Raw genomic sequence first — 26,450 nt, 5'->3', positions numbered from 1 at the left:
CACCCCAGCCTGGCAGCCCCATGTGGGGGGGTACAAAGAGTGTGTCACCCAGCTTGACAGCACCCCGGGGGTACAAGCAGGCTGGCACCCAGCCTGGCAGCACCCTCTTGACAAGCACCACAACCCCACTCACCCCCAGCGCCGGCCAGCCGGTGCCAACCGTTGTGCCAGTCCCAGGTCCCCGATCTTCACCTGCATCTTCTTGGTCACCAAGAAGTTGCCTGCAGAGGAGAATGATCCCAAGGGTGCCCGGGGGGGGGGTGGGGGGGGGGTTCACCACCCTCCCACCCTCCCATCCCCCCCCCCCCACGCACTCAGCTTGAGGTCCCTGTGGACGATGCCCTGCCCGTGGAGGTAGCTCAGCCCCGCGATGATCTGCTTCAGGTAGAACCTCACCTCCAGCTCCTTCAGCCTGCCGCGGGCCCGCAGGATGTCAGCCAGGGACTGGGGGGAGGAGCGGGATGCCAGCTGAGGGCTTTGGTGAAGCCCTGGCACGGGGAGGGGGAGGGGAAAGGGGGGAGGTTTGCTGCTTTCTCCCCTCACCCCCCGGCTGCAGAGCTCCAGCAGCAGGTAGAGGTGGCTGCGGTCCGCGAAGTGCCCGTGGAGGCGGACGAGGTGGCGGTGGCACAGGTGGCACAGCAGCTCCCGTTCCCGTTCCACCTGCATCAGCCCGACAGCGTCCCCCCCGCCCCCCCGCTCTGGATCCCAGGACCACCCCCGCCCCCCGGGGAACACTCTGGATCCTAGAACCACACCCCCCCGCCCCCCGGGGAACGCTCTGGATCCCAGGACCACCCCCACCCAACCCCCCCCCGCCCCCCGGGGAACGCTCTGGATCCCAGGACCACCCTCACCCCCCCGCCCCCCCGCCCCCCGGGGAACGCTCTGGATCCCAGGACCACCCTCACCCCCCCGCCCCCCGCCCCCCGGGGAACACTCTGGATCCTAGAACCACACCCCCCCGCCCCCCGGGGAACGCTCTGGATCCCAGGACCACCCCCATCCAACCCCCCCCCTCCGCCCCCCGGGGAACGCTCTGGATCCCAGGACCACCCCCACCCCCCCCGCCGACCCCCGCCCCGGTGCACAACCACAGCAGGATGGGCACTCACCCGGGGGGCTGAGAAGGCAGAGCTCTGCGAGGTGCCCCATGGGCATCACCCTCCCCCTCTCCCCCCACCCCAACCTCTCTGGGGGGACTTTCTGTGTGCCCCCCCGCCCGGACTCACCCTCTCCCTGATGCCCACCGCAGCGAGTCGAGCCCTTGGGATGACCTTTGCTGCGTAGACCTTGCCGCTGGGCACCTCTCTCAGCTGGTAGCAGTACCCAAAGGCACCCTGCCGGGAGGAGCCTGCTGGTGTGGGCAGCCTGGCACCCCGAGGTGCTAAAAGAGGGGGTTCTGGGTGCTCATCTGCCATTCCCGGGGGGACAAGGAACTCAGGGGACACTCAACTGGCTCCCAGCATCTCCCCACTGCCTCAGTTTCCCCTTCTCCAGAGGGCACGATGGTGGCTGCCCCTCAGAGCAGGCACCCTGCCAAGAGGAAACTGCTGGAGTGGGCAGCCTGGCACCCCGAGGTGGCAAAAGAGGGGTTTCTGGATCCCCATGTGCCATTCCCAGGGGGATAAGGAGCTCAGGGGACACTCAACTGGCTCCCAGCATCTCCCCACTGCCTCAGTTTCCCCTTCCCCAGAGGGCACGACGGTGGCTGCCCCCTCAGAGCAGGACACCTCGGGGACCCCGGGGGAGGTCTGATGCTGCTGGGGTGCCCCGCGGGGTCGGGGTGGGGAGAGGGGTTGCTGGCTGGGGGTGTAGAGATGAAGCCAGGGTGAGGATGATGAAGGATTTACCTCCCCCAGGAGCCGTCCTCGCTTGTAGAGCCTCCCAGTGCCCACGTCCTGGATGTACCATCCCGGGAGCTCATCCCCATGCTGCCCAGGCACCATCCTGCCCGCTCTGCAGTGCCCGGTGCTAGCGGTGCTGGTGCTGAGGGCACCCCCAGGTGACACCCGCACCCCGGACACCTTAACCCCTTCCGTTCCAGGCTGGCGCTGGAACCCTTGGGGATGCTGAGTTTGAGGGAGTGAGGGCGAGGGGGGTGGGGGGAGGGGGAGACCTCCAGCACCCTGACCTGTGCCAAGCCCCTGGCACCTCAGGACACCACCAACCCACCCCCCACACCCCCCCCGAGCCCTCCCCGAGCGGATTGTTCTTTAAGTGGCACCAAACTCCCCCTCCAGCATCAGGGGGGGTCCCAGATCAGGATGAGACCAATGCTGGGGGCCTGTCTGCGCTTTTCCTTTGCATCTGGGGCTGGTGGGGGGCTGGGCGGGGGAGGGGGGAGGGTGTCGGATGCTCAGCATCCGACACCCTCCCCCCTCCCCCGCCCAGCCCCCCACCAGCCCCCTTTGATCGCCGGAGCTCCGGACCCCAAAGGGTTAACGAGCGGCCGGGGAGGGCTGGGCGCACCTTTGGGGCTGGATATTAATAACGCAGCGGGGAGGGACGGGAGGAGTTGTTGCGGGAGGCGGAGTGGGGCGGGGGGGGGGGGGGGAAGGAAAAAGCCTCGCCCGGATCCCCCCCGCCCCGGCCCGGAGCTGCGCAGGCGATGCCCGATCGTCCCGGGTCCCCCCGCCCCGTTCGCGGGACACCGAGCCGGGACCGAGCCGCTGGGACACCCGGGACGAAAGAGCTGCATGGCCTCGGGGAGGGGTGACGGAGGCCCCGTTCCCCACGGGGGACCCCAGGGTGCCAGGTAAGGTCCCGATTTCTGCTTCACCTCCCCGCCCCCGCCCCCCCCCCCCCCCCGCCGCCACCCCTGCGGGACACAACCCTCCCTCCCCTCTCCCTCCCCTCTCCCTCCCCTAGTCCCGTTGCTGCGGGGAAACTGAGGCACACGGTGCCCCACACCTCCCCGGGCATCACCCGACCCTTACCGGGCGCCGAACCCCCACCCCACCAAACTCCGAGATCGCTGCCCCCCTCCCCTCCCCAATATTCCTCTGCGCTGCCGAGGGGTTCCGGGGGGGAAGGACCCGGAGGAGCTGAGCGGCGGGAGGAAACCGGCTGGACCGGGGGATTCCCCGACGTGGGGCTGGGACCCCTGCACCCTCCGGCACTTTTCTGCACCCCTCTGCTTTCCTCCTATACCCTCCTCCAGCCCCCCCGCCCCGTGCCCGACTGTATCCCCCCACTGCAGTCTCTACACCCCCCCTGCACCTCCTTGCACCCTTCCTGCACCCTCCTTCAGCCTCCCAAACCCCCTTGCAACCACCCCTTCTGTAGCCCCTTGCACCCTCCTGCAGCCCTCCCCCAAGCCCCATTGCACCCCCCCTGCGCCCCCGGACTGGGTGGGTTGGGGTGCTCCAGGGTGTGGCACTTTGGAAGCCGGGGGGGGGGGGGCTTCCCCCCGCTGCCCCCCACCCTGCTCACCGCCTCGGCGGGGCCGGATCCTGCTCGTGGAGCGACACCGTGTCCCGGGCTCCCCCCCGCCGCCGCCATCCCCAGCGCAGGTCTGGTCCTGCCCCGGCAGGCAGCGAGCTGAGCGCTGCTCCTCGCCGCGGGGTGGGGGCGAGGTGGTGGCATCGCCTGTGCCCGCTGCTGCCTGGGCAGGCGCGCAGGGACCCAGCGCTGCCCACTCGCTCATAGCCACCTGCCTGGCACTGCTCGATCACCACACGTGCCCAGCTGGTGCCACTGGGGGGACAGGGACCCTCCTGCTGTGTCCTCACCTTGCCCCCAGCTCACCTCCTTCCCCCTTCCTGGGGGTCGCTGTTGGGGGGCATGGTGGTGGTGGCATCATTGGCAGCATGTGGGACACGCCGCTGCCAGCCCTGCCCTGATCCCTGGGGACGTTGATCTGAGGGCTCTCTGCTCCTGCAGGTGCTGCTGGCCCTGGTGGCTTCTGCTCCTGGCCTGGCTCAGCCTGGGCTGTGGCGTTGGCATGGCACAGGTGAGGGGTGAGGGGTGAGGGGTGCCCGGTGCCACCCCTGGGCTGCTCGGCCCCAACTGTCTCCTTCCTCCCCGTAGGGCCCAGCCCTGGGGACATCGATGCTGGCTGCCGAGCCCCCAGCCCCTGCTCGGTCCCAGGGTGTCTGGGGCCCCTGGGGACCCTGGAGCTCCTGCTCCAGCTCCTGCGGGGATGGCGTGGCCTTGCGTGCCCGGAGGTGCCTGCGGTGAGTGGGGGGCAGGGCAGAGTGGTCCCACCCCGAGGTGCCCTCACGCTCTCTGCAGCACCCAAACCCCGTGTGGCACCCAGATCCCTTGGCATCCATGCCAAATCCCAGCCTGAATTGTTGCAAGGGGGGCAGGAGGGATTGGGGAGGATGGCAGCAGCCAAACCCTGGTGCCTCCATCCTGGGGTGCAGCTCTGGCAGGATGTGGCATCCTCTGAGGCATGGTGGTGCCCACTGGGATGCATCAACCCCAGCCCAGCTGTGCCTTGGTGGCTCGGTGGTGTCCTGGCCCTGGAGATAGGGAGACAGCCTCATGGAGGGGGGGAGAGGGAGGTGACACAGGGACCCCCTGCCCCAGCCCCACCACACTGCTGCTGTGGCTGCAGGTCTGCTGAGGAGCAGCAGTGCCCTGGTGACCCCCGGCAGTACCGACTCTGCCAGCTCCAGGTAAGCCTGAGGGCCATGGCACAGCACAGCCAGCCTCAGTCTGGCCCTGCAGGGCTCCATCCTGCCCATCCCATGGAGTTCCCTCCCCATCCCATGGGGCTCCATCCCCATGCCCTGGAGCTCCACCCTGCCCATGGGACTCCATCCCCATCCCATGGAGCTCCATCCTCATGCCCTGGAGCTCCATCCTACCAATCCCATGGTGCTCCATCCCCATCCCATGGAGCTCCATCCTGCCCATGGGGCTCCATCCTCCCCATCCCTTGAGTCTCCATCCTACCCATCCCATGGTGCTCCATCTCCATCCCATGGAGCTCCATACCCATCCCATGGGGCTCCATCCCCATCCCATGGTGCTCCATCCCCATCCCAAGGGGCTCCATCCCCGTCCCATGGGCTCCATCCTGCCCATCCCCATGGTGCTCCACCCCCATGCCCTGGAGCTCCACCCTGCTTCTCCTGCAGGACTGTCCCAGCGGCTCGGTGCCCTTCCGTGCCATGCAGTGCTCCCTCTATGACAACAAACCCGTCCTGGGCACACCAGCCCGCTACCACTGGGTGCCCTTCCACGGAGGTGAGTCCTTAGACGGCAGGTGGCACCACCAGGCTGACTTGGGGGGGTGGTCCATGACTGCCACCAGCACCACCCTCTCTTCCCTTCCCCCTCGGCTCCGTCAGCCCCCAACGTCTGTGACCTGAACTGCTTGGCCGCGGGGCACAACTTCTACTACACCTTCGGGCGGGTGCTGGATGGGACCCCCTGCAGCCCGGGCTCCCCTGACCTCTGCGTTGGTGGGCGCTGCCTGGTGGGTGCACAGTCCCCCAGCCCCTCGCACCCCCCTTCCTGAGTTCCCCATCCCCTCCCCCGTCCCCCCCGCCCTGAGGCCGGGTCTCGGTCCCCGCAGAGCGTTGGCTGCGACGGGATCCTGGGCTCGGGCTCCCGGCCCGATGCCTGCGGGCGGTGCGGCAGCGGCGGCGGCGGCGGCGGCGGCCACCGCGAGTGCCACTTCGTGCATCGACTCTTCCAGGGCACGGAGCCCCCCTCCGGTGAATGAACCATTGCCCCGGCCCCCTCCATGGGTGAATGCTTTGGCTCTTGGCTCCCCTGTCCTCCCGTCCCGTCCTCCCGCCCCGTGTCCCCAAGGCATTGCCTCAGTCCCCCTGGCGCCCCCTCCACCGCCGCTGGGCCCTCGACCCTGATCCCTGCCTGTCCCCAGAGCACAGGGGCAGTGGGCTCGGAGGAGACCCCCTCGCTGGGGTCATTTTGTCTCCTTGCAGAGGGCATCGCTCTCCTGGGGGGCTGGAGGGGGGATGTCTGGGGCACGTCTGTGGTCCATGGGGTCCCCAGGGGTGTATGGGGGGCCCTGGGTGGCACCCAGGGTCTGTGTGTCCTTGTCCAGTGTCCACGGGGTCCCCAGGGGTGTTTGGGGGGGGCTTGGGTGGCACCCAGGGTCTGTGTGTCCTTATCCAGTGTCCACGGGGTCCCCAGGGGTGTTTGGGGGGGGCTTGGGTGGCACCCAGGGTCTGTGTGTCCTTATCCAGTGTCCACGGGGTCCCCAGGGGTGTTTATTTTGGGGGGGGAGGGAGCGTCTGGGTGGCACCCAGGGTCTGTGTGTCCCTATCCAGTGTCCATGGGGTCCCCAGGGGTGTTTTGGGGGGGGGCCTGGGTGGCACCCAGGGTCTGTGTGTCCCTATCCAGTGTCCACAGGGTCCCCAGGGGTGTTTTGGAGGGGGCCTGGGTGGCACCCAGGGTCTGTGTGTCCCTATCCAGTGTCCACAGGGTCCCCAGGGTGTTTTGGGGGGCATCTGGGTGGCACCCAAGGTCTGTGTGTCCTTATCCCTGCATATCCATGAGGTCCCAAGCCAGGCTGCAGGGACAATGATGCCAGGGAGGGTGGACAGCCCCAGATGGCACCTCAGGGCCCTCTCAGGGCCACCTTTGGGTGCCCCAAATGTCCCAGCACAGGTTGGGTTCATGCCACTGGCGCCTGGCACAGGGCTGCCCCAAACCCATTGCTCCTCTGTGCTTGGTCCCCTCCCACCTCACCTCTCCTCTCCCCCAGGCTGTCCCCTCAGGCTGTGGCCAAGCTCTGCCCTGACTCTGCCCCACCTCTGCCAGGTTATTTTGGGTACATGAATGTGACCAAGATCCCGGCTGGGGCCACCCACATCAAGGTGACAGACAAGAGCCGCAACTACCTCGGTAGGATGTGTCCTGTCTGGGTCCCACTCGATCCCAGTTCCTCCCAGTTCAGCCCTGGCTGGCGCGGGCAGGGCAGGGCAGGGCAGGGAAGGGAGCGGCTATGCCGTGCCATGCCTTGCCGCGCCGTGCCGAGCCGTGCCGAGCCGTGCCGCTTCCCTCCTCAGACGCTGTTTTGAGCACCGTGGGGTCAATGAACTCTGCGGCGCTCGGGGCAGCTTTCCAGAGGTCACGGCTGTAGATTTCGGGAAGGGCTGAACTGGAGCGGGGCCAGGCCAACCACCCCCAGACCAGAACCCCCCCAGACCCCTACCCTGTCCCCTTCCCAATGCATTCAGGGTCCTGTTCCCCACCAGGACTAGGACGTGGGGGCTTTGTGTGTGCGGGGGTTGCACACCAGGGTTTAGCTCCAGCTTGGGACCAAATCCAAGATCCTCCAAGGAAGCAGCTTTCTCCCGAGCCTTGACCGCAGCTCTCCCAGCCCACGCTGCCCTCCCCGCTCCGGGAGAGGCCTCCGGTGGGGAGCCAGGCGGCAGGGCTGCCCCCAGCACAGCCCGGTCCAGCCCCGTGCGGGGGTCCTGGGGGGTGTGCGGTGCTCGGTCCCCGGACGCGCTCCCTCCCGCAGCCCTGATGAGGAGCGATGGGCGCTACGTGCTCAACGGAGGCTGGTCCATAGCCTGGCCGGGGCAGTACCAGGTGGCTGGCACCCAGCTGCTTTACACCCGTACACCCGACGGCACCGAGACCCTGGAGGTGCCCGGCCCCACCGATGAGGATCTGCATGTGATGGTGAGGGTGGCACGGGGCTGGGGGGCACTGGCCCCTCGGTCCCCGTCGCTCCCCCCTTAGCTCTGCCCCTGCCTGCACAGGTTCTGCTGCAGGAACCCAACCCCGGCATCGAGTACCAGTTCTGGCTGCCCCAAGGGCACACCCAGTCCGGCCGTGCCAACGCCAGTCCCCTGCGGCAGCCTCAGCCCCGGGAGGCTGGCAGCCCCCCACCCGCGGAGCCCCCTGTGACCCCAGCCCCACTGCCACCACGTCAGTCTGGGGATTTAGCCATGGGGCCGCCGAGAAGCCCTCCCGGCCAGGGTGAAGCCAGGGCTGCCACAGGTACCTGCTCCCCACTTGGGGGTCCCCACAGCCCCCTCCCCCCTTTCTGCTGTGGGGAGGGTCCTGGAGAGCCCCAAGGGTTCCCCATGGGTTAAGCTCCACCCCCCTGGCTTAACCCTCCCCAGGACCCTCAGGCGCCCGGCATGTTCCCTCACTCCTTATGGGGTACAGACCCCCAACTCCCCCTCCCACAGCTGCAGAAGGGGGGGGAGGGGGGCTTGGGGGTGCTGTGTCTCCTCTTCCTCCCTGAACTGCTGCAGCTTTGCCCTCGCAGGGCGATGCGGGAGGTGCCGCCCGGCCAAGGGACGCTCCCAGCGCATCTGGCACTTCTGCCACAGCGATTTCGGTGGGTGCCAGGGCTGGGAAGAGGCTTGGATGGGTACCAGGGGACGTCCCCAGCTCAGGGCGCCTCCCATCTTTGTCTCCCAGTCTTCCAGGGCCGGATCCTGGCACGACGTTTGGTGGGGCGGGAGACACGTTACGAGGTGGAGGTGAAAAGCCGCTACCGGCACCGCTTCCCGCTGGTCTCCCGGGAATACGTGTGGGTGCCCGACACCTGCGGCTGCCCCCCGCTCCGGGAGGGGGGCGAGTACCTGCTGATGGCCTGGCGCCACGTCAACCACGAGCAGACCCTCAACCGCATCCTGCTGCCGGCCGAGGGCTACGCCCGGCCCTGGACTCCCCGTGAGGAGCGGCTGGTGCGGGAAGCGGCACGCAGCTGCCCCCAGTCCCCCTGAGCCTCCTCCCCTGGCCTCCTTCGCCTGGAGAAGGAGCAGCCAGCAGGACCCTCCCCTTCCCCGCCTCCTCTCTCCCCCAAAAAAGGAGGATTTAGGGGGCTGGAAATGCTTCAGCCATGCACTGAGGTTTTGGTGCCCCCCCTGCCCCCTTGCATCCTGCCCTGTGCCCCACGCTGGGCATCTCGCCGTCCTTGGGGGGCATTTGGGGGGTGAGGGGGAGGGCTTGAGGAGGGGTGGGGGAAGATGTTAATTTATTTTTTTCCTGCAGAAAATAAAGCTGTGTATCCTCATCTCCCCTCCCTTGTGCCCCGTCCTAGCTGGAGCCAACCCCGGGGGTCCCACACCCTCCTCACCCCAGCGACCCCCAAGCTGGAGGAAGGGGGAGGGGGTCCCTTCTCGTGTCCCCTTGCCGAGCCCCCAGAGCAAAGCACCTACCCAGCAGCCTGTCCCTGTCCCTAGGATGGATGCTGGCCAGGTTCTGCCTTTCGAGGTCAGGGACCTGTCCCTTATCTCCCTTCCCGTGGAGGCCAGCAGGTCCCCGGCGGTGCCAGAGCCCCCTCGCCTGTAACCCAACCTGCTGCTGGTGGGTGCCACCCTGGGGCCCCCGCAGGGACAGGAATGTGCCCGGGGAGGGTTCCGTTGAGCAAAGGGGCACCCCAAGTTGCATCACCCACTCGGGGCTCCTGCAGTGGGTTTGGAGCTGGTGTCAAGGAAGGGCTGAGCTCTGCCAACTCGTGCCACTGATGACTGCTTCTAGACTGGGCATGGGGTGGGGTGGGTCGCTCGGGGGTGCCCCGAGTGGCAGCGGCCAGCCCAGGAGGAGGTTCTTTAGTGCATTGAGTAATTAATCAGCAGGAGGCAGAGATGAGCACTGGAGGCAGCTGGGGCTCTGTACTGGATTCCCCAGCTGGTCCCAGTAAAGCCTGGGTGGCACCAGGTGCTCCAGGGTGCAGGCTGAGGCACCTTGGGGTGATTAAGGCAGGAAAGAGGTCTCCGCCCTATAAAACTGCCCCCTCCCAGCCCCGGGGCTGCTTTAGAGCTGTTGGGAGGTTTGTCTCTGGGCAGTGCCCCCGTGGGAGGGGGTCCTCAGCTCGGCACTCCCCCAGCTCCAGCAGCTCTTTTGGAGCCGGTGATGCCCGGCAGAGCTGGGGCTCTGTGCTGCCACCTTTGGGCATCCCGTGCTTGGGGTCGCCCCATCCGGCTGTGCCAACCATGGCAAGCTTGGGGACAGTGACCCCACGGGCAAAGAGACCCCGCAGGGAGAGCAGGAGGGACCTGGGGCACGACCTGAGGCTCACAGCCGCTAAGGCTGCTGCTTGCCAGCGGGCAAAGAGCCAGCGGACAGAGGGGGCCCAGGGTGGGCACGGCCAGCTGCAGGGCTGGGACCCCTGGAAGTCTGAGCCCGGTTCCCCCTTGACACTCAAGACCCCCGGGAGAGGCCGGTGGGCAAAGAGCCGGCGGACAGAGGGGGCCCAGGGTGGGCACTGCCAGCTGCAGGACCGGGACCCCTGGAAGTCTGAGCCCGGTTCCCCCTTGGCACTCAAGATCCCCGGGAGGGGCCGGCGGGCGAAGAGCCGGCGGACAGAGGGGGCCCAGGGTGGGCACTGCCAGCTGCAGGGCTGGGACCCCTGGGAACCTGTGTCCTGTTCCCCCTTGGCACCCACGACCCCCAGGAGGGGCCGGCGGGCACAGCTCCGTGGTGAAGGGGAGCGCCGCAGGCTGGAGTCTGCTCCCCCCTGCTCTGGGGGGAGGGGTGAGTATGTGCTCCCCCTCCGCCCCCAGCCAAGGACAATCCCCGCCTGAGGTTTGGGGGTGCCCCAGGCTGTGCTGACAGGACCCCCCCCGTCTGTCCCACAGAGCCTGCGAGCCCTCAGGTAGAGCCCTGCTATAGGGGCCCCTACTTCTCAGGGCTCCCTACGGTTGAGTGCCAGGATCCTGCTCCCCCCTGCCTGTGAGTACGTGGGAAGGGGTCCTCCAGGGCACCCCCAGTCCCCCCGCAGCGCTGAGCTCTCTGCCTTGCTCCGGCCAGGCTGATCCCTGCAGCACCAGCAGCCAGCAGGAATGTCCCCAGGAAGACTCGGAGCGCCCCGGAGAGGACCCTGGTCCTGGAGCTGGTCAGTCCTGGGAGGTTCGGGTGGGGATGGAGGGGCTGTGGATGTAGGGCTGGGGTCTGATTCTGCTCCTAACCCCTCCAGGAGGGGACCCTGGTCTGCTCCTCCCTGCTCACCGGCTGGAGACAGGGAGCTGCAGCCACCTTCACCACGGAGTTCCAGGGAGAGTCCTATGAGGTGGGTGCCCATCTGCTGGGCTGGGGGGCAGCAGGGTGTTGGCATCCCCCCGGGGTGGGGGGGCACAGAGGGCTGCAGCCTGGGGCCATGAAGAGCCACATTGTCCGTGCAGCCTCTGTGCCCCTCTCCTCTCCTGGCAGTCAGAGGTGAAGGAGGTCCCCCGGGGGCTGAAATCCCGGGGGGGGAGGGGGTGGGGGGGAGGGTGAGTGAGGAGCCCCTAAGATGCTGCTTGGGGTCTTGGTGGCCAGCTTGAGGGGGCAGGATTTGGGTGCTGGGGCTGCCCGGTGGTGCTGTTCCCTTCCAGGTCTATGTGAAGCTGCGTCCCCACGTGCAGCAGTTCCTGGAGAGCCTTTCCAAGACGTATGAGGTACCAAAGCCCCCCCCAACCCCCCCCCCCCCAAGTTCTGGGGAGCTGCTGAATTGGGGTGGGGGCCACTCGGGCAAGCCTGGGGCAGGCAGGGACCTTCACCTGCTCCCCCTCCCCCCAGATCTTCATCTTCACAACTGCAAAGCAGGACTACACTGAGAAGGTCCTGGAGGTGCTGGTCCCCAAGAGGAAGCTGATCAGGTGCTGGCCTTGGTGCAACCCTGCTGGGGACCACCTCCCCCCCCCACTGTGTGACAGGGAAGGGTCCTCACCGGCTCTGCCCCTCCCCCCTGCAGGCACTGCCTCTCCCAGCAGGATTGCCTCTGTGCCCAGGGCTGCTACTGGAAGGATCTGACCTGCCTGGGAAGGGACCTGGACAAGCTGGTGGCCTTGGATCACACCATCCAGGGCTTCCCTGCCCAGGTAATGGATTTGGGGAGGCTGATTCGTGCCCACCAGCTCCCCCCCCCCACGGCTGGGGCTGCTCCTCCGTGGGCAGCGTTCATCCTCTCTCCCATCTCCATCTCTCCCCAGGCTGCCAACTGGATCCCAGTGCCGAGGTGGTGCGGAGACCGATGGGACGAGGAACTGCTGCACCTCATCCCGCTGCTGGGACAGCTCAGCCAGGAGGTGGGGACCCGGCGGGGGGAGGGGGAGGGGAGGAATGGGCCAGGTGCCTTGGGGCTGCTGGGGCAGGGTGGTGTGAGCTGACCTGGACCCCTCTGTCCCCCCCCCGCAGGAGGACACCCGCGCCGGGATCCGCCGGCAGCTCCGGCACCGCAGGCTGCCCCCCGACGACTCTGCCAGCTGGGCTGGGGGGCAGCAGGGGTGGGCAACCTCCCCTTGGAGGGGCTCCCGCTGCTGAGGGGGGGAGGGGGGGAGCCGTCTTGGAGCCTGCAGGCTCTGACCCAGCTCCTGGCCCCAGGGGCTGGATGGGGGTTTGGGGAACGTTGTTGTCCTGGCTTGGGAGGCTCAGGTCCTGGCCTTGGGGTGGAGGAAGGTCCCCCTGGGAGACCTCCTCACCCTCAGCTACCCTTGGAGGAGAAGCTCCAGCCTGGTGCCCTCCTGGCCCTGCTCTGTAAGGCCCAGCCAAGGGCTTCTCCCTGGTGATTACACTTGCACAAAGCTCCTTCTTGCTCTCCTCTCTGCCTCCTCAGCCACACAACCGTGGGGGTGGCACAACCCCTCCCTCACCCGTGTCCTGGGGTCCCCGCGGTGGGGAAGCCAAGCCCAGCGTGGTGCCAATGCCCCCGGGAGGGCCCCAGCTGGCAGCTCTCCCCGTGCCTGTCCCGGTTCCAGCCCTGCCTGACGCTCTGCTGTGTGCCAGGGGTGCAGCTGCTGCTGTGCTGCTGCCAGCCCTGGTGGCACTGCCCGGGGAGGGCAGGGCAGGGCAGGGTGGTCGTGGGGTGCAGCAACCCCAAGATCCCTTTCCAAGGACTGAAGGCTGCTGGTAACCAAGAACTGGAGGGGTCCTGCAGAGCAGGGTGGGCCCTGGGGGAGGGTCTGCAGAGCAGGGTGGGCCCTGGGGGAGGGTCTGCACAGCAGGGTGGGTCCAGGCTGCCCTCCCCAGTCGAGCTGTGCCAAAAGCTGCCACGAACTGGTGGCTGAAGTGGTGCTGGAGGAGCTGATTGTGGTCACTTGGGTGCAGCTGTTTGGAGAGAGCTCCGCACATCTCCCATCTCCTCCTCCTCCTCCTCCTCTCCCCCAGGCCTGGGAAAGGGCAGAGGGCTCTTGGCCCTTCTGCAAATAGCTCCCTCCCTGCAGTGTGCCTGGCTGGAGCCCTGGCAAAGGCTCAGCTCCCCCAGGGCTGCCAGGAAGGGCCAAGCCAGCAGCAGCCAGGAGCTGGTTGTGGCTCTCCTGCTGCAGGGAGCTGGATGTTGGGATGGGATCCAGGCCAGGAGGAGCTGCTGGGAAGGGAAGTCCCCCTCGGGAGGGGGCCAGCCATAAGGACACAACCCAGTTTATTTTGGAAGGCAGGTGAGGCCACCTGGCCCAGGCTGCTGTCACACTGCCCTTCCAGCCTGGGCACAGCAGCAGCTCCCCTTCAGCAGGCAGAAGGCCACTCGGGAGGTGGCACAGAGCAGGGCTGAGAGCAGCAGGGTGGCACAGAAGAAGAGAGGCAGAAAGCCCCTCTGCAGCCCCTCCTTGGGGGGCAAGCCCTGCAGAGGGGAGCAGGAGTGGGTGAGCTGCTGGAAGGTGTGGGCAGGGGGGCAGGTGGTGCAGTTGTGGGCTGAGGGCCCCTGGCAGGTGTAGCAGGAGGGGTGGCAGAGGGCACAGAGGCGGGCAGCAGGCTGGGGCAGGCCGTAGTGGCGGGGAGGGCAGTAGGGCAGGCAGGAGCTCTGGAAGGCAAACAAGGAACCTCTGCAGGCTGCAGAGGGACAGGGAGGTGAGGCAGGCTGCAGGGGCACCAGCAGCGTGGTACCAGGGGCACTGTGCCCTCCTGCCCCGAGCCTCACCCTGGCAGGCTCCCTGCCCGTCCCGTCGCAGGCAGGGCTCGGGGGCTGCCAGGTGCCTGCTCCTCAGGTCCTCCTCTGTGCCATACAGGTGCAGGATGAAGCTGGTCAGCAGGCCTGAGGGCAGCAGGACACAGGACTGAGCTGGGGGCAGCTTTGTCAGAGGCTCAGGGAAGGGTTTGGCTTGGAAAAGCCTTCTGAGAATATCCAGCCCAAGCACCAACCCCACCCTGGGCACCAAACTATGGTCCCAAGTGCCATGGGCACTCCAGTTCCAAGAACATCCAGTCCAACACCCTCCCAACCCCACCCTGGGCACCAAACCCACAGCCCCAGGTGCCATGGGCACTCCACTTCTGAGCTCATCCAGTCCAACCCCACCCCAACCCCTGGGCACCACACTATGCCCCCAGGTGCCATGGGCACAGGGTTCTGGAACACCTCCAGGGATGGGCACCTCACCACCTCCCTGGGCAGCCTGTGCCAGTCCCAGACCACTCTAGCAGCAAAGAGATTCCTTTGGGGTTTTTTTTTCCCCCCTCCTCCTCTCCAACCCAACCCTCCCCTGGCAGTGTTTGGGATCTGCAGGTTGGAGGCCCCAGGGCTGGAAGTTTTGGGGTTATGTGGGGCAGAGCAAATTGCCTCCTGCCTGGCTCTGCCCAGGCCCTGTGCCCAGGAGGAGGACAAAGCCACCAAGCTGCTAATCAGAGCAAGGGAAGGAAGAAGAAAGAAAGATGGGGGAGGGTCCCCTGGGCACCCACCTGTGTTGTAGGCATCACCTTTGTTCTCCAGGCTGAGGGTCCAGGTCCCGTTGGGGTTCTCATCCCAGAAGTGTGTGGACATGAAGGTCCAATCCTTGTAGCCCTGCTGGCTGGTGTCGTAGGGGCTGGAGGAGAGGAAAGCAGAGCTGAGGAGGACAGCCTGGAGGGGAGGAGTGAAGCCCAAGGAGGCCTTTGGAGTCATGGTCTTCTGGGGCATCACCTTGGAAGGAGCCTCTGGGGCATCACCTTGGAAGGAGCCTCCGGGGGTCACCAAGTCCAAGCCCTCTGGCCCCAGGAGAAGCTGTGGGAGGAGGAGCTGCTGTGCCCCCCTGCAGCTGCCCAGGCTGTGAGCTCCCTGCCAGCTCCTCACCGAAGGGTCATCAGCGTGGAGGTGGTCCCCATGGGGCTGGTCAGGGCCAGCAGCAGGTCCCCTCTGCGGCTGTAGCTCAGGGAGAGCTGGACCTGGACGTGCTCCAGTGAGAGGATGTGCTTGGTCCCTCCCAGGCAGGAGGAGGTGTCTGTGGAGATGGTGAGCTGGGAGCCAATGTGCCTACCAAGGACAAGAGGGAGGTAAGGACAAGAGGAAACCTCAGGGGAGGTTTAGGCTGGACATGAGGAACAGTTTCTGTCCCTTTGAGGGTTGTCCAGGCCTGACCCAGGCTGCCCAGGGCAGTGGTGGAGTCCCCATCCCTGAAGGGGTTTCAGAGCTGTGGAGATGTGGTGCTGAGGGCCATGGGTTGGTGGTGCCCTGGCAGGGTTGGGTTTGAAGATCTTCAAAGCCTCTTCCAACCACAAATGGTTCTAGGATCCTCTTCAGGATCATCCTCTTCAGGACATCCTGCCCTGCCCCAGGACCTGCAGCTCAGACCACCCTGGGGAAGCAAAGCCTGCTCCTGGGATGGGCAGAGCACAGCTTTGCTGGGAGGGAATCCCTGAGGGAGCTCCTGTGTGAGGTCAGGGCCAGGAGAAGTTGTCCCTTACTGAGGGGTGTGAAGAGCTCTGACCGAACAGCTCCGCTGAGGCCGAGTTCCTGGCCACGCCTTGGCCATCTCCACCAGCAGCCCAGCATCCAGCAGCCCATAGCCGTAGTAGTGGCTGACTGAAAAACCAGCCAGGAGAAGGCACCTGAGGCCGAGAGAGCACAGAGGGGCTCCTGCCTCAAGGAGCTGGAGGGGCAGGAGGGAGGCAGCAGCTGAGCTCTGGGCTCACCTCTGCGTCCCACTCCGTTCTGAGCCCAGTCCTCTGCCTGCAGGTGAGCAGCTCTGGAGCTCCTGACCAGGAGGTGCTGCAGGTCACGCCAGGTCAGGGCTGGGCTGCAAAGCAAGGAGGCCTTGGGGACACAGGGACGACTTGGGGAAGGGAGGGGGCTCTGCGCTGAGGGGGAGCTTTGGCTTCTCCAGCTGCAGGTGGAAGCCAGCCGCCCTCCTTCGCCGCCGAACCGGGAGCAAGAGAGACCTCCAGAGGACAACTCTCCTCCTGCCTCTGCCTCCGCTGGGGCTGCTGCACAGCACGGGGAGACCTCAGCTGCGCGCCTCCCCCCCCCCCCCAAACCTCCCTGCTGGCAAAGCTGCCCTCCCTTGTCCCTGCAGGGTGCTGGGGAGGTGCCAGGCTCTCCCTGGGGGCTGTCACCTACTTGGCCTGCAGTGCCAGGGCGCTGATGCCCGCGGCCAGCGGGGCCGAGGCGGAGGTGCCCATGTGCTGGTCGGTGCAGCGATGGTGCAGGTCGGTGGTCACCTGGGAGGGGACAGAGAGGAGGCTTGGCACCGATTCCTGCTCCTGGAGCAAAGGGCAGGGCTGGCTGGAGCTGGGGAACTCCAGGAAATGCTCCCTCCAGCTCCCTTGGTGCTTTGTTTGGAGTCTAACACAAGATGCTTTAGAGAATCCCTGAATCCCAACCTGGTGAGGGTGGGAAGGGAGCTCTGGAGCTCATCCCCTCCAAGCCCCTTGCTCCAGCAGGGCACCCCCAGCAGCTTGCCCAGGGGCACAATGCCCAGGGGGGGTTGGAAGCTCTCCACACCAGGAGACTCCACAACCTCTCTGGGCAGCCTGCTCCAGGCCTCCAGCACCCTCACACCAAACAACTTTCTCCTCCTGCTCAGCTGGAGCCTCCTGGCTGCCACTTTGTGCCCTTTGCCCCTTGGCCTGTCCCTGGGCACCACTGAGCAGAGTCTGCCCCCAGCCTCTTGTCCCCCACAGCTCCTTTAGCTCTTGCTGAGCATTGCTCAGCTCCCCTCTGGGGCTGCTCTCCTCCAGGCTCAACAGCCCCCCAGGGCTCTCAGCATCTTTGCAGCCCTTTGTTCCAGGACACTCACAATGTGCACCTGGCTGGTGGCCACGCTGCTGTAGGTGGTGGTGAGGATGGCAGAGCAGCTCTCACTGAACCAGGGCCTCTGCCCACCTGCCAGCACACTGCCCACAGTCACTGTGTAGATGCTGCTGCTGTATCCATCGCTGTTGCAGTTGTCATAGTTGATGCCACCGTTGCCAGAGGCCAGGACAAAGATGGAGCCAAGGCCACCCCGACCCTGGCATAGAGGCAGGCAGAGGAGAGGCTGAGCAGGGAGTCCTTGTGCACCCAGCTTACAGCTTCACAGATTGCATCAGGTCAGAAGGGAGCCTCCAAGGGCATCTTGTCCAAGCCCCCTGCAGGCAGCAGGGACAGCTCCAGCCAGAGCAGGCTGCCCAGGGCCACATCCAGGCTGATCCTGAGGGTCTGCAGGGATGGAGCCTCCACCACCTCCCTGGGCAACCTGTGCCAGTGTCTGCCCAACCCTCACTGTGCAGAACTTCCTCCTGATGTCCAACCTCACTCTTCCCTGCTCCAGTTTCAAACCACTGCCCCTCGGCCTATCCCCACAGCCCTTCTGAACAGTCCCTCCCCAGCCTGCCTGCAGGTCCCCTTCAGGTACTGCAGTGCAGCTCTGAGGTCCCCCTGGAGCCTTCTCTTCTCCAAGCTGAACAGCCCCGACTCCCCCAGCCTGTCCCCCCCCAGGGGAGGTTCTCCAGCCCTCTGCTCATCTTGGTGGCCTCCTCTGGACTTACTTTGGTGACCCCCCTGTAGAAGGCCTCTGCTGCCAGCACTCCAGGTCCATCCACAGTCTTGCCATCGTCGGGGGGTCCCCAGCTGGCACTGTAGATGTGGATGTGCTGGGGCCGCAGGCTGAGGGACTGAGCCTCCACCACGTCTGTGATGGGACCATCCAGCATCCTCACCCCTGCAGGACCAGCATGGGGCAGTGTCCTCCACACAGATGCCACACACCACACCCCCACACCCTCCCCATGCCAACCTAAGGGCTCCCCACATCACCCCCCACTTGCCTTGAGCACCCCTCAGGTGCCTTAAGGCTCTTCCAGGTCACTGTAGCCAGGAGCTGGCTCCCAAAGCTCCTCGTTAAGCCCTTTTGTAATTAAGCCCTTTTGTAATTAAGCCCAGGGGGTTCTCCCACTTCCTAATCCCATTTGCCACACTCCCTTCCACTGGGCAGCCTGAGCTGGCCCTGTGCTGCTGCTGCCCACTGGGCCCTGGCGCTGTGGTGGGCGTTCAGCCCTCAGGGAACACCAAGCTCTGCACCATGGCTGGCCCACAGCTCTTCCACCCCACTGCAAGCCCCCAGCTGCCCTCAGAGCAGCTCCTCACAGGGCCATGTGTGCCCCCTGCAGGGTGGCAGAGCTGCCCCATGCCAGGAGCAGTGGCTCACCTCCCACCCTGGCATTGTAGGCGATGCCAGCTCCGCAGATCCGGTTGTTGGCTACGGCTGCAGCTTCTCCAGCACAGCGAGTGCCATGCCTGGGGGAGGGGCAGAGGAAGCCCCTGAGGGGTGAAGGGGTCTGGGACAGCCTCAGCCCCTCCAGGAGATCAGAGAATCACAGAGTTGTTTAGGTTGGAAGAGACCTTTCAGCTCATTGAGTCCTAGCCCTTAACCTGGCACAGCCCAGGGGCACCACCAACCCTCAGCACCACATCTCCACAGCTCTGAAACCCCTCCAGGGATGGGGACTCCACTCTGGGCAGCCAGGGCCAGGCCTTGCCAATCTTCAAGGGGCAGAAGTTGTTCCTCATGGCCGACCTGAACCTCCCTTGAGGGCATTTCTCCTTGTCCTATCCTTTTTCACCTGGGAGGAGAAAGACCACCCAGGGCCTGGAAGGGACAGAACAGGTTCTAGAAGAGCTCTGTGCAGATGTGGCAATGCCAAAAAGCAGCAGAGAGGAAGGACCCTCTGGGGACCTGCTCTGTGAGAGTCATGGAAACCTTTGTTGGGGTTGATCCAGCCTGAAATGTGACAGCCTGGAAGGGTGCTGGAGCCCAGAGAGGTTGTGGAGTCTCCTTCTCTGCAGAACTTCCAATCCCCCCCCCCGCCTTGGCCATTGTGCTCCTGGGCAAGCTGCTGTGGGTGCAGGGGGCTTGGACTGGGTGATCTCCAGAGGTCCCTTCCACCACCCACCTCACTCCACCCTCCTCACACAGCACCCAGAAGAGAAGGGCTGGGCAGGACTCACTGGTTCTCATCCTCAGGGGTGTACCTAGGCTGGGGGTCGGGGTCATTGCTGTTGAAATCATAACTTGCCAGAGGGTCCTAGTGCAATAAATAAAAGAGGCACCCACATGAGCCAGCTGCCCTTGGCACGGGCTGGGACAGCTCAACACAGGCACCTGGCACTTTGCCCTCTGCCTGGCAGCACAGATCGTGCTGCTTGCCCAGCCTAGAGAGGCCAGGAGAGGTGAGGGACACGCTGGAGCTGTTGGGAAGGGGATTTTGCTGTGGTGGTGCCTGGGCTCAGGGCCAGGGAGAAAGCCCAGCGGAGGGCCACACACCTGAGAGAGAGAAGAACCAAGCCCTGAGTGATGTTGTTCTAAGCAACTGCTGTGATGAACTCATCCTTCCCTCAGCTCTGGGAGCAGATGAGGGCTGCTGGCTGGGTTTAAAACCATGACAAGTGTGTTTACCAGCCTGACTGGCTTTGCAGCCTGCTCTAATTATGTCTATTCTGGGGGGCCCTGGGCAAGTCCTAACGTTTCCCTGGTGTGAGAATTCACCACGGGAGACACCAAATATTTTGGGGCTTTGGGGGGGGGTGTTTGGGTTTTTGTGTTTGGTTGATTTGGGTTTTTTTATTTGTTTGGTTTGGGTTTTTTGGTTGGTTGGTTTGGGTTTTTTTGTTTGTTTGGTTTGGGGTTTTTTGTTTGGTTGGTTTGGGGTTTTTTGTTTGGTTGGTTTGGGTTTTTTGTTTGGTTTGATTTGGGTTTTTTTGTTTGGTTTGGGTTTTTTTGTTTGGTTTGGGTTGGGTTTTTTTGTTTGGTTGATTTGGGTTTTTTTGTTTGGTTTGGGTTTTTTGTTTGGTTGGTTTGGGTTTTTTGTTTGGTTGGTTTGGGGTTTTTTGTTGGGTTGGTTTGGGTTTTTTTGTTTGGTTGGTTTGTTTTTTTTTGTTTGCTTGGGTTGGGTTTTTTTGTTGGTTTGGTTTGGGTTTTTTTGTTTGGTTGGTTTGGGTTTTTTTGTTTGGTTGGTTTGGGGTTTTTGTTTGGTTTGGGTTTTTTTGTTTGCTTGGTTTGGGTTTTTTTGTTTGGTTGGTTTGGGTTTTTTTGTTTGGTTTGGTTGGGTTGGGTTTTTTTGTTTGTTTGGTTTGGGTTTTTTTGTTTGGTTGGGTTGGGTTTGTTTGTTTGGTTGGGTTGGGTTTTTTTGTTTGTTTGGTTTGGGTTTTTTTGTTTGGTTGGGTTGGGTTTTTTTGTTTGGTTGATTTGGGTTTTTTGGTTTGGTTGGGTTGGGTTTTTTTGTTTGGTTGATTTGGGTTTTTTTGGTTGGTTGGGTTGGGTTTTTTTGTTTGTTTGGTTGGGTTGGGTTTTTTTGTTTGGTTGATTTGGGTTTTTTGTTTGGTTGGTTTGGGTTTTTTTGTTTGGTTGATTTGGGTTTTTTTGTTTGGTTGGGTTGGGTTTTTTTGTTTGGTTGGGTTGGGTTTTTTTGTTGGGTTGGTTTGGGTTTTTTTCTTTTGGTTGGTTTGGGTTTTTTTGTTTGGTTGATTTGGGTTTTTTTGTTTGGTTGGGTTGGGTTTTTTTGTTTGGTTGGTTTGGGTTTTTTTCTTTTGGTTGGTTTGGGTTTTTTTGTTTGGTTGATTTGGGTTTTTTTGTTTGGTTGGGTTGGGTTTTTTTTGTTTGGTTGGTTTGGGTTTTTTTGTTTGGTTGATTTGGGTTTTTTTGTTTGGTTGGGTTGGGTTTTTTTGTTTGTTTGGTTTGGGTTTTTTTGTTTGGTTGGGTTGGGTTTTTTTGTTTGGTTGATTTGGGTTTTTTTGTTTGGTTGGGTTGGGTTTTTTTGTTTGGTTGATTTGGGTTTTTTTGTTTGGTTGATTTGGGTTTTTTGTTTGGTTGGTTTGGGTTTTTTTGTTTGGTTGGGTTGGGTTTTTTTGTTTGGTTGATTTGGGTTTTTTTGTTTGGTTGGGTTGGGTTTTTTTGTTTGGTTGATTTGGGTTTTTTTGTTTGGTTGGGTTGGGTTTTTTTGTTTGGTTGATTTGGGTTTTTTGTTTGGTTGGGTTGGGTTTTTTGTTGGTTGATTGGGTTTTTGTTGGTTGGTTTGGGTTTTTTGTTGGTTGGTTGGGTTTTTTGTTTGGTTGATTTGGGTTTTTTGTTTGGTTGGGTTGGGTTTTTTTGTTTGGTTGATTTGGGTTTTTTGTTTGGTTGGGTTGGGTTTTTTTGTTTGGTTGGGTTGGGTTTTTTTGTTTGGTTGATTTGGGTTTTTTTGTTGGGTTGGTTTGGGGTTTTTTGTTTGTTTGGGTTGGGTTTTTTTGTTTGTTTTTTTTTTGAAGGAGCCACAGAAAGGCTGCAAAATCCCACGGGCAAGGATGAAGGCATCAACTCCCACCCTCCCCTGGAGCTTCACCTCCCCCTCCCTCCTCCCTCCTCCCCTCCCTCCCTTCACTCAAGGGTTACATAGTTGGCAGACAGGTCTGGGTGGTCCTTCTCAATCCCATCATCCAGGATGGTCAGCACGACCCCCAGCCCTGTGTAGCCTTTGCTCCAAGCAGCGAGGACGTTGAGGTCAGGATTGATGTCGTTGTTCTGCAAGACAGATTAAATTGGATCGGTCCCTGGGCGGCAGCAGGCTGCCAGGTGACCTTGGAGGACTCTTCTGCTGCCTCATCACTGCCAGCTTTAGTCCTGTTTGCGTGGCAGGGAGGTGATTTGCTCCAGGATTAGAGAGAGGGAGGGAGGGAGGGAGAGAAGGGCACAGCCTCACCATGTACCACTGCCTAGGGAACCAGGGATCTGTTGGCACCACGCTGATGCTTCTCTTCGTTCTCCTCTTGAGGGTTTGCTGCTCAAACCAGAGGATCTAGGTGGGGGGCAAACACGGTGCTGGGTGCCAGGCAGAGCCTGCCCAGCTTGGCACATGGCAGCCTCCAGCCCTGCAGCCACCTCCTCCCTACCTTTGGCTCTTTTGCCAGGCGCATGTGCCAGCCCCAGTGCCTGCTCAGGGCTTCCTGCCTGGTGCCTCGGTGCTTGAAGTGATAGTAAGGTTCTCCTTCCATCACCTGCAGGGAGATGGTGTAAGTTACAAGCTGTTTGTAAGTCACAAGCTGTTGTAAGACACAAGCTGTTTGTAAGTCACAAGCTGTTGTAAGTCAGAAGCTGTGTGTAAGACACAAGCTGTTTGTAAGTCACAAGCTGTTGTAAGTCACAAGCTGTTGTAAGTCACAAGCTGTTTGTAAGTCACAAGCTGTTTGTAAGTCAGAAGCTGTTTGTAAGATACAAGCTGGTTGTAAGTCACAAGCTGTTGTAAGTCAGAAGCTGTTTGTAAGATACAAGCTGGTTGTAAGTCACAAGCTGGTTGTAAGTCACAAGCTGTTTGTAAGTCACAAGCTGTTGTAAGACACAAGCTGTTGTAAGTCACAAGCTGTTTGTAAGACACAAGCTGTTGTAAGTCACAAGCTGTTGTAAGATACAAGCTGTTGTAAGTCACAAGCTGTTGTAAGACACAAGCTGTTTGTAAGTCACAAGCTGTTTGTAAGTCACAAGCTGTTGTAAGACACAAGCTGTTTGTAAGTCACAAGCTGTTTGTAAGACACAAGCTGTTTGTAAGTCACAAGCTGTTGTAAGACACAAACTGTTGTAAGTCACAAGCTGTTTGTAAGACACAAACTGTTGTAAGTCACAAGCTGTTGTAAGATACAAGCTGTTTCTAAGTAAGTCACAAGCTGTTGTAAGACACAAACTGTTGTAAGTCACAAGCTATTTGTAAGACACAAACTGTTGTAAGTCACAAGCTATTTGTAAGACACAAGCTGTTTGTAAGTCACAAGCTGTTGTAAGACACAAGCTGTTTGTAAGTAAGTCACAAGCTGTTTGTAAGTAAGTCACAAGCTGTTGTAAGTCACAAGCTGTTGTAAGACACAAGCTGTTGTAAGACACAAGCTGTTTGTAAGTAAGTCACAAGCTGTTGTAAGTCACAAGCTGTTGTAAGTGACAAGCTGTTTGTAAGACACAAGCTGTTGTAAGTCAGAAGCTGGTTGTAAGTCACAAGCTGTTGTAAGTCACAAGCTGTTTGTAAGACACAAGCTGTTGTAAGTCACAAGCTGTTGTAAGACACAAGCTGTTTGTAAGTAAGTCACAAGCTGTTGTAAGTCACAAGCTGTTGTAAGTCACAAGCTGTTTGTAAGTCACAAGCTGTTTGTAAGACACAAGCTGTTGTAAGTCACAAGCTGTTGTAAGACACAAGCTGTTTGTAAGACACAAGCTGTTGTAAGACACAAGCTGTTTGTAAGTAAGTCACAAGCTGTTGTAAGTCACAAGCTGTTGTAAGTCACAAGCTGTTTGTAAGACACAAGCTGTTGTAAGTCACAAGCTGTTGTAAGACACAAGCTGTTTGTAAGACACAAGCTGTTGTAAGTCACAAGCTGTTTGTAAGACACAAGCTGTTGTAAGTCACAAGCTGTTGTAAGACACAAGCTGTTTGTAAGTAAGTCACAAGCTGTTGTAAGTCACAAGCTGTTGTAAGACACAAGCTGTTGTAAGTCACAAGCTGTTGTAAGACACAAGCTGTTTGTAAGTCACAAGCTGTTGTAAGACACAAGCTGTTTGTAAGTAAGTCACTAGCTGTTGTAAGACACAAGCTGTTGTAAGTCACAAGCTGTTGTAAGACACAAGCTGTTGTAAGACACAAGCTGTTTGTAAGTAAGTCACTAGCTGTTGTAAGACACAAGCTGTTGTAAGTCACAAGCTGTTGTAAGATACAAGCTGTTGTAAATCAGCCTTTCTACAGCAGCAGGCAGGCTAAGGACACGTGGCAGCTCCCCATGGGCTGTAAACATGCGGAAGATCCATTCCATGTGAGCTGTGTGTGGCAGGACAAGCAGAGAGGGACACTGGGATCCTGGCTGGGCTCCTGAGGAAGGTTTGGATCTGCCCTTCAGATTCCTAAGGAATGTTTGGATCTGCCCTTCAGGTTCCTAAGGAATGTTTGGATCTGCCCTTTGAGTTCCTAGGGATAGTTTGGATGTGCCCTTTGGGTTCCTAGGGATAGTTTGGATGTGCCCTTTGGGTTCTTAAGGAAGGTTTGGACATGCCATTCAGGTTCTTAAGGAAGGTTTGGATGTGCCCTTTGGGTTCCTAAGGAAGCGTTGGATGTGCCCCTTGGGTTCCTAAGGAAGGTTTGGATCTGCCTTCTGGGTTCCTTGAGATGGTTTGGATCTGCCCTTCGAGTTCCTAGGGAAGGTTTGGATCTGCCTTTTGGGTTCCTAGGGATGGTTTGGATGCGCCCTTCAGGTTCCTAGGGATAATTTGGATGTGCCCTTTGGGTTCCTAGGGATAGTTTGGATGTGCCCTTTGGGTTCCTAGGGATAGTTTGGATGTCCCCTTTGGGTTCCTAAGGAAGATTTGGATCTCGCCTTTGGGTTCCTAGGGATAGTTTGGATGTCCCCTTTGGGTTCCTAAGGATAGTTTGGATGTCCCCTTTGGGTTCCTAAGGAAGATTTGGATCTCGCCTTTGGGTTCCTAGGGATAGTTTGGATGTGCCCTTTGGGTTCCTAAGGATAGTTTGGATGTGCCCTTTGGATTCTTAAAGAAGGTTTGGATGTGCCCTTTAGGTTCTTAAGGAATGTTTGGATCTGCCCTTCAGGTTCCTAAGGAAGATTTGGATCTGCCCTTTGAGTTCCTAGGGATGGTTTGGATCTGCCCTTTGGGTTCCTGGGGAGAGTTCGGATGTGCCCTTTGGGTTCTTAAAGAAGGTTTGGATCTGCCCTTCAGGTTCCTAAGGAAGGTTTGGATCTGCCCTTGGGTTCCTAGGGATGGTTTGGATGTGCCCTTTGGGTTCTTAAGGAATGTTTGGATCTGCCCTTCAGGTTCCTAAGGAAGATTTGGATCTGCCCTTTGGGTTCCTAGGGAAGGTTTGGATGTGCCCTTTGGGTTCTTAAAGAAGGTTTGGATCTGCCCTTTGGGTTCCCAGGGAAGGTTTGGATGTGCCCTTTGGGTTTTTAAGGAATGTTTGGATCTGCCCTTCAGATTCCTAAGGAAGATTTGGATCTGCCCTTTGAGTTCCTAGGGATGGTTTGGATGTACCCTTTGAGTTCCTAGGGAGAGTTTGGATGTGCCCTTTGGGTTCCTAGGGATAGTTTGGATGTCCCCTTCGGGTTCCTAAGGAAGGTTTGGATGTGCCCTTTGGGTTCTTAAGGAATGTTTGGATCTGCCCTTCAGGTTCCTAAGGAAGGTTTGGATCTGCCCTTGGGTTCCTAGGGATGGTTTGGATTTGCCCTTTGGGTTCTTAAGGAATGTTTTGATCTGCACTTCAGGTTCCTAAGGAAGGGTTGGATCTGCCCTTGGGTTCCTAGGGAAGGTTTGGATGTGCCCTTTGGGTTCCTAGGGAAGGTTTGGATTTGCCCTTTGGGTTCCTAGGGATGGTTTGGATGTGCCCTTTGGGTTGGTAGGGAAGGTTTGGATCTGCCCTTTGGGTTCCTAGGGATGGTTTGGATGTGCCCTTTGGGTTCCTAGGGAAGGTTTGGATGTGCCCTTTGGGTTACTAGGGAAGGTTTGGATCTGCCCTTCGGGTTCCCTCACTCACCTGGGCACACTCAGAGGCCATTAGCAACCTGCTTACCATATTCATGCTTTCATCCATGTCCAATGGTTTAAAACCACCAGAGGGAGTCATTTAAAGCCTGTAATTTAAACTTTAAACCAGAGTCCTGCTGTGGGATGCACAGTGGCGAGGAGCGGAGGGGATGTGTGGTGGGGACAAGAAGAGAAGGATGATGGAAGGTGGTTACCAGGTGGAATGAGGGTTTAAAAACAGATTCACAGATTGCATTGGGTTGGAAAGGACCCTCAAAAAGTCATCTTGTCCAACCCCCCTGCAGTCAGCAGGGACACCTCCAACTAGATCAGGCTGCCCACATCATCCTGGCATGGACAGAAGCCGCCAGGCTCCCCCAGCCCCCCGCCAGGCTCCCCCAGCCCCCCGCCAGGCCCCCCACACTCCAGACCAGGCCGCACCTGCCCCAGGCAGAGCAGGCCGTGCCGCCGGGCCAGGCTCTCAGCCTCCCGCAGCCCCACTGCCACCCTCACAGCCCAGCTGCTCAGGTAGACATGGGGCTCAGCTGGGTCCGGTGGGGCAGCAGAGGCGACGATGACCACCAGCAGCCCCGGGAGCAACCCCAACCCCTGCGCCAGCCTCGGCCTCACCGCCATTGGGGCCGCAGCGGTTGAGCAGCCGTTGCCATGGCGACAGCAGCTCCCCGCTCGTCTTGGTTTAGCCCCGCCCCTTCCGGCGGGACTCTACCTATGGGCGGCGGTCGTTTCGGTTAGCCCCGCCCCCCTGGACGTTGCTTCGTCCCGTGCACTTGGCCACGCCCCCTCAGACCGAGCCCCGCCTCTTCCCTCCTAGTTCCACCCATAGGCGGTGCTCTTTGCGGTGTGGCCCCGCTCCTCGCC

At 60.7% G+C, this 26,450-nt stretch overlaps 2 protein-coding genes across 2 annotated transcripts; one reads left to right on the top strand and one right to left on the bottom strand.

The window, feature by feature from the left end:
* Positions 1-3,809: 3,809 nt before the first annotated feature.
* ADAMTSL5 (ADAMTS like 5) lies at positions 3,810-8,669 on the top strand. The gene is made up of 12 exons (XM_054398647.1): positions 3,810-3,835; positions 3,883-3,952; positions 4,030-4,175; positions 4,562-4,622; positions 5,088-5,196; positions 5,301-5,428; positions 5,528-5,669; positions 6,742-6,825; positions 7,448-7,611; positions 7,692-7,932; positions 8,207-8,278; positions 8,362-8,669. The coding sequence occupies exons 1-12, from the start codon at positions 3,810-3,812 to the stop codon at positions 8,667-8,669; spliced, it is 1,551 nt and encodes a 516-aa protein (XP_054254622.1).
* Positions 8,670-12,958: 4,289 nt separating this feature from the next.
* PCSK4 (proprotein convertase subtilisin/kexin type 4) lies at positions 12,959-26,207 on the bottom strand. Its single transcript, XM_054398646.1, has 16 exons — positions 26,013-26,207; positions 21,956-22,060; positions 21,766-21,861; positions 21,459-21,587; positions 19,040-19,116; positions 18,240-18,328; positions 17,581-17,753; positions 16,851-17,063; positions 16,172-16,272; positions 15,748-15,851; positions 15,520-15,637; positions 14,909-15,088; positions 14,539-14,663; positions 13,781-13,894; positions 13,407-13,692; positions 12,959-13,034 (listed from the first exon to the last, which is right to left on the bottom strand). Exons 1-16 carry the CDS (start codon positions 26,205-26,207, stop codon positions 12,959-12,961), a joined length of 2,181 nt encoding a protein of 726 aa, XP_054254621.1.
* Between the last annotated feature and the right edge of the window lie 243 nt (positions 26,208-26,450).

The sequence above is a fragment of the Indicator indicator genome, unplaced genomic scaffold (assembly GCF_027791375.1).
Source record: "Indicator indicator isolate 239-I01 unplaced genomic scaffold, UM_Iind_1.1 iindUn_scaffold_74, whole genome shotgun sequence".
NCBI lineage: Eukaryota > Metazoa > Chordata > Aves > Piciformes > Indicatoridae > Indicator > Indicator indicator.
This window is presented reverse-complemented; position numbering and strand designations above follow the sequence as displayed.

Coding starts and splice junctions, on each gene's coding strand:
- ADAMTSL5 (XM_054398647.1), top strand. CDS start 3,810: ATGTGGGACACGCCGCTGCCAGCCCT. Junction 3,836..3,882: donor GACACGCCGCTGCCAGCCCT/GCCCTGATCCCT, acceptor CTGCTCCTGCAG/GTGCTGCTGGCCCTGGTGGC. Junction 3,953..4,029: donor GTGGCGTTGGCATGGCACAG/GTGAGGGGTGAG, acceptor TCCTCCCCGTAG/GGCCCAGCCCTGGGGACATC.
- PCSK4 (XM_054398646.1), bottom strand. CDS start 26,207: ATGGCGGTGAGGCCGAGGCTGGCGCAGGGGTTGGGGTTGCTCCCGGGG. Junction 21,588..21,765: donor TCCCTAGGCAGTGGTACATG/GTGAGGCTGTGC, acceptor TCTGTCTTGCAG/AACAACGACATCAATCCTGA. Junction 18,329..19,039: donor ACCCCTGAGGATGAGAACCA/GTGAGTCCTGCC, acceptor CCCCTCCCCCAG/GCATGGCACTCGCTGTGCTG.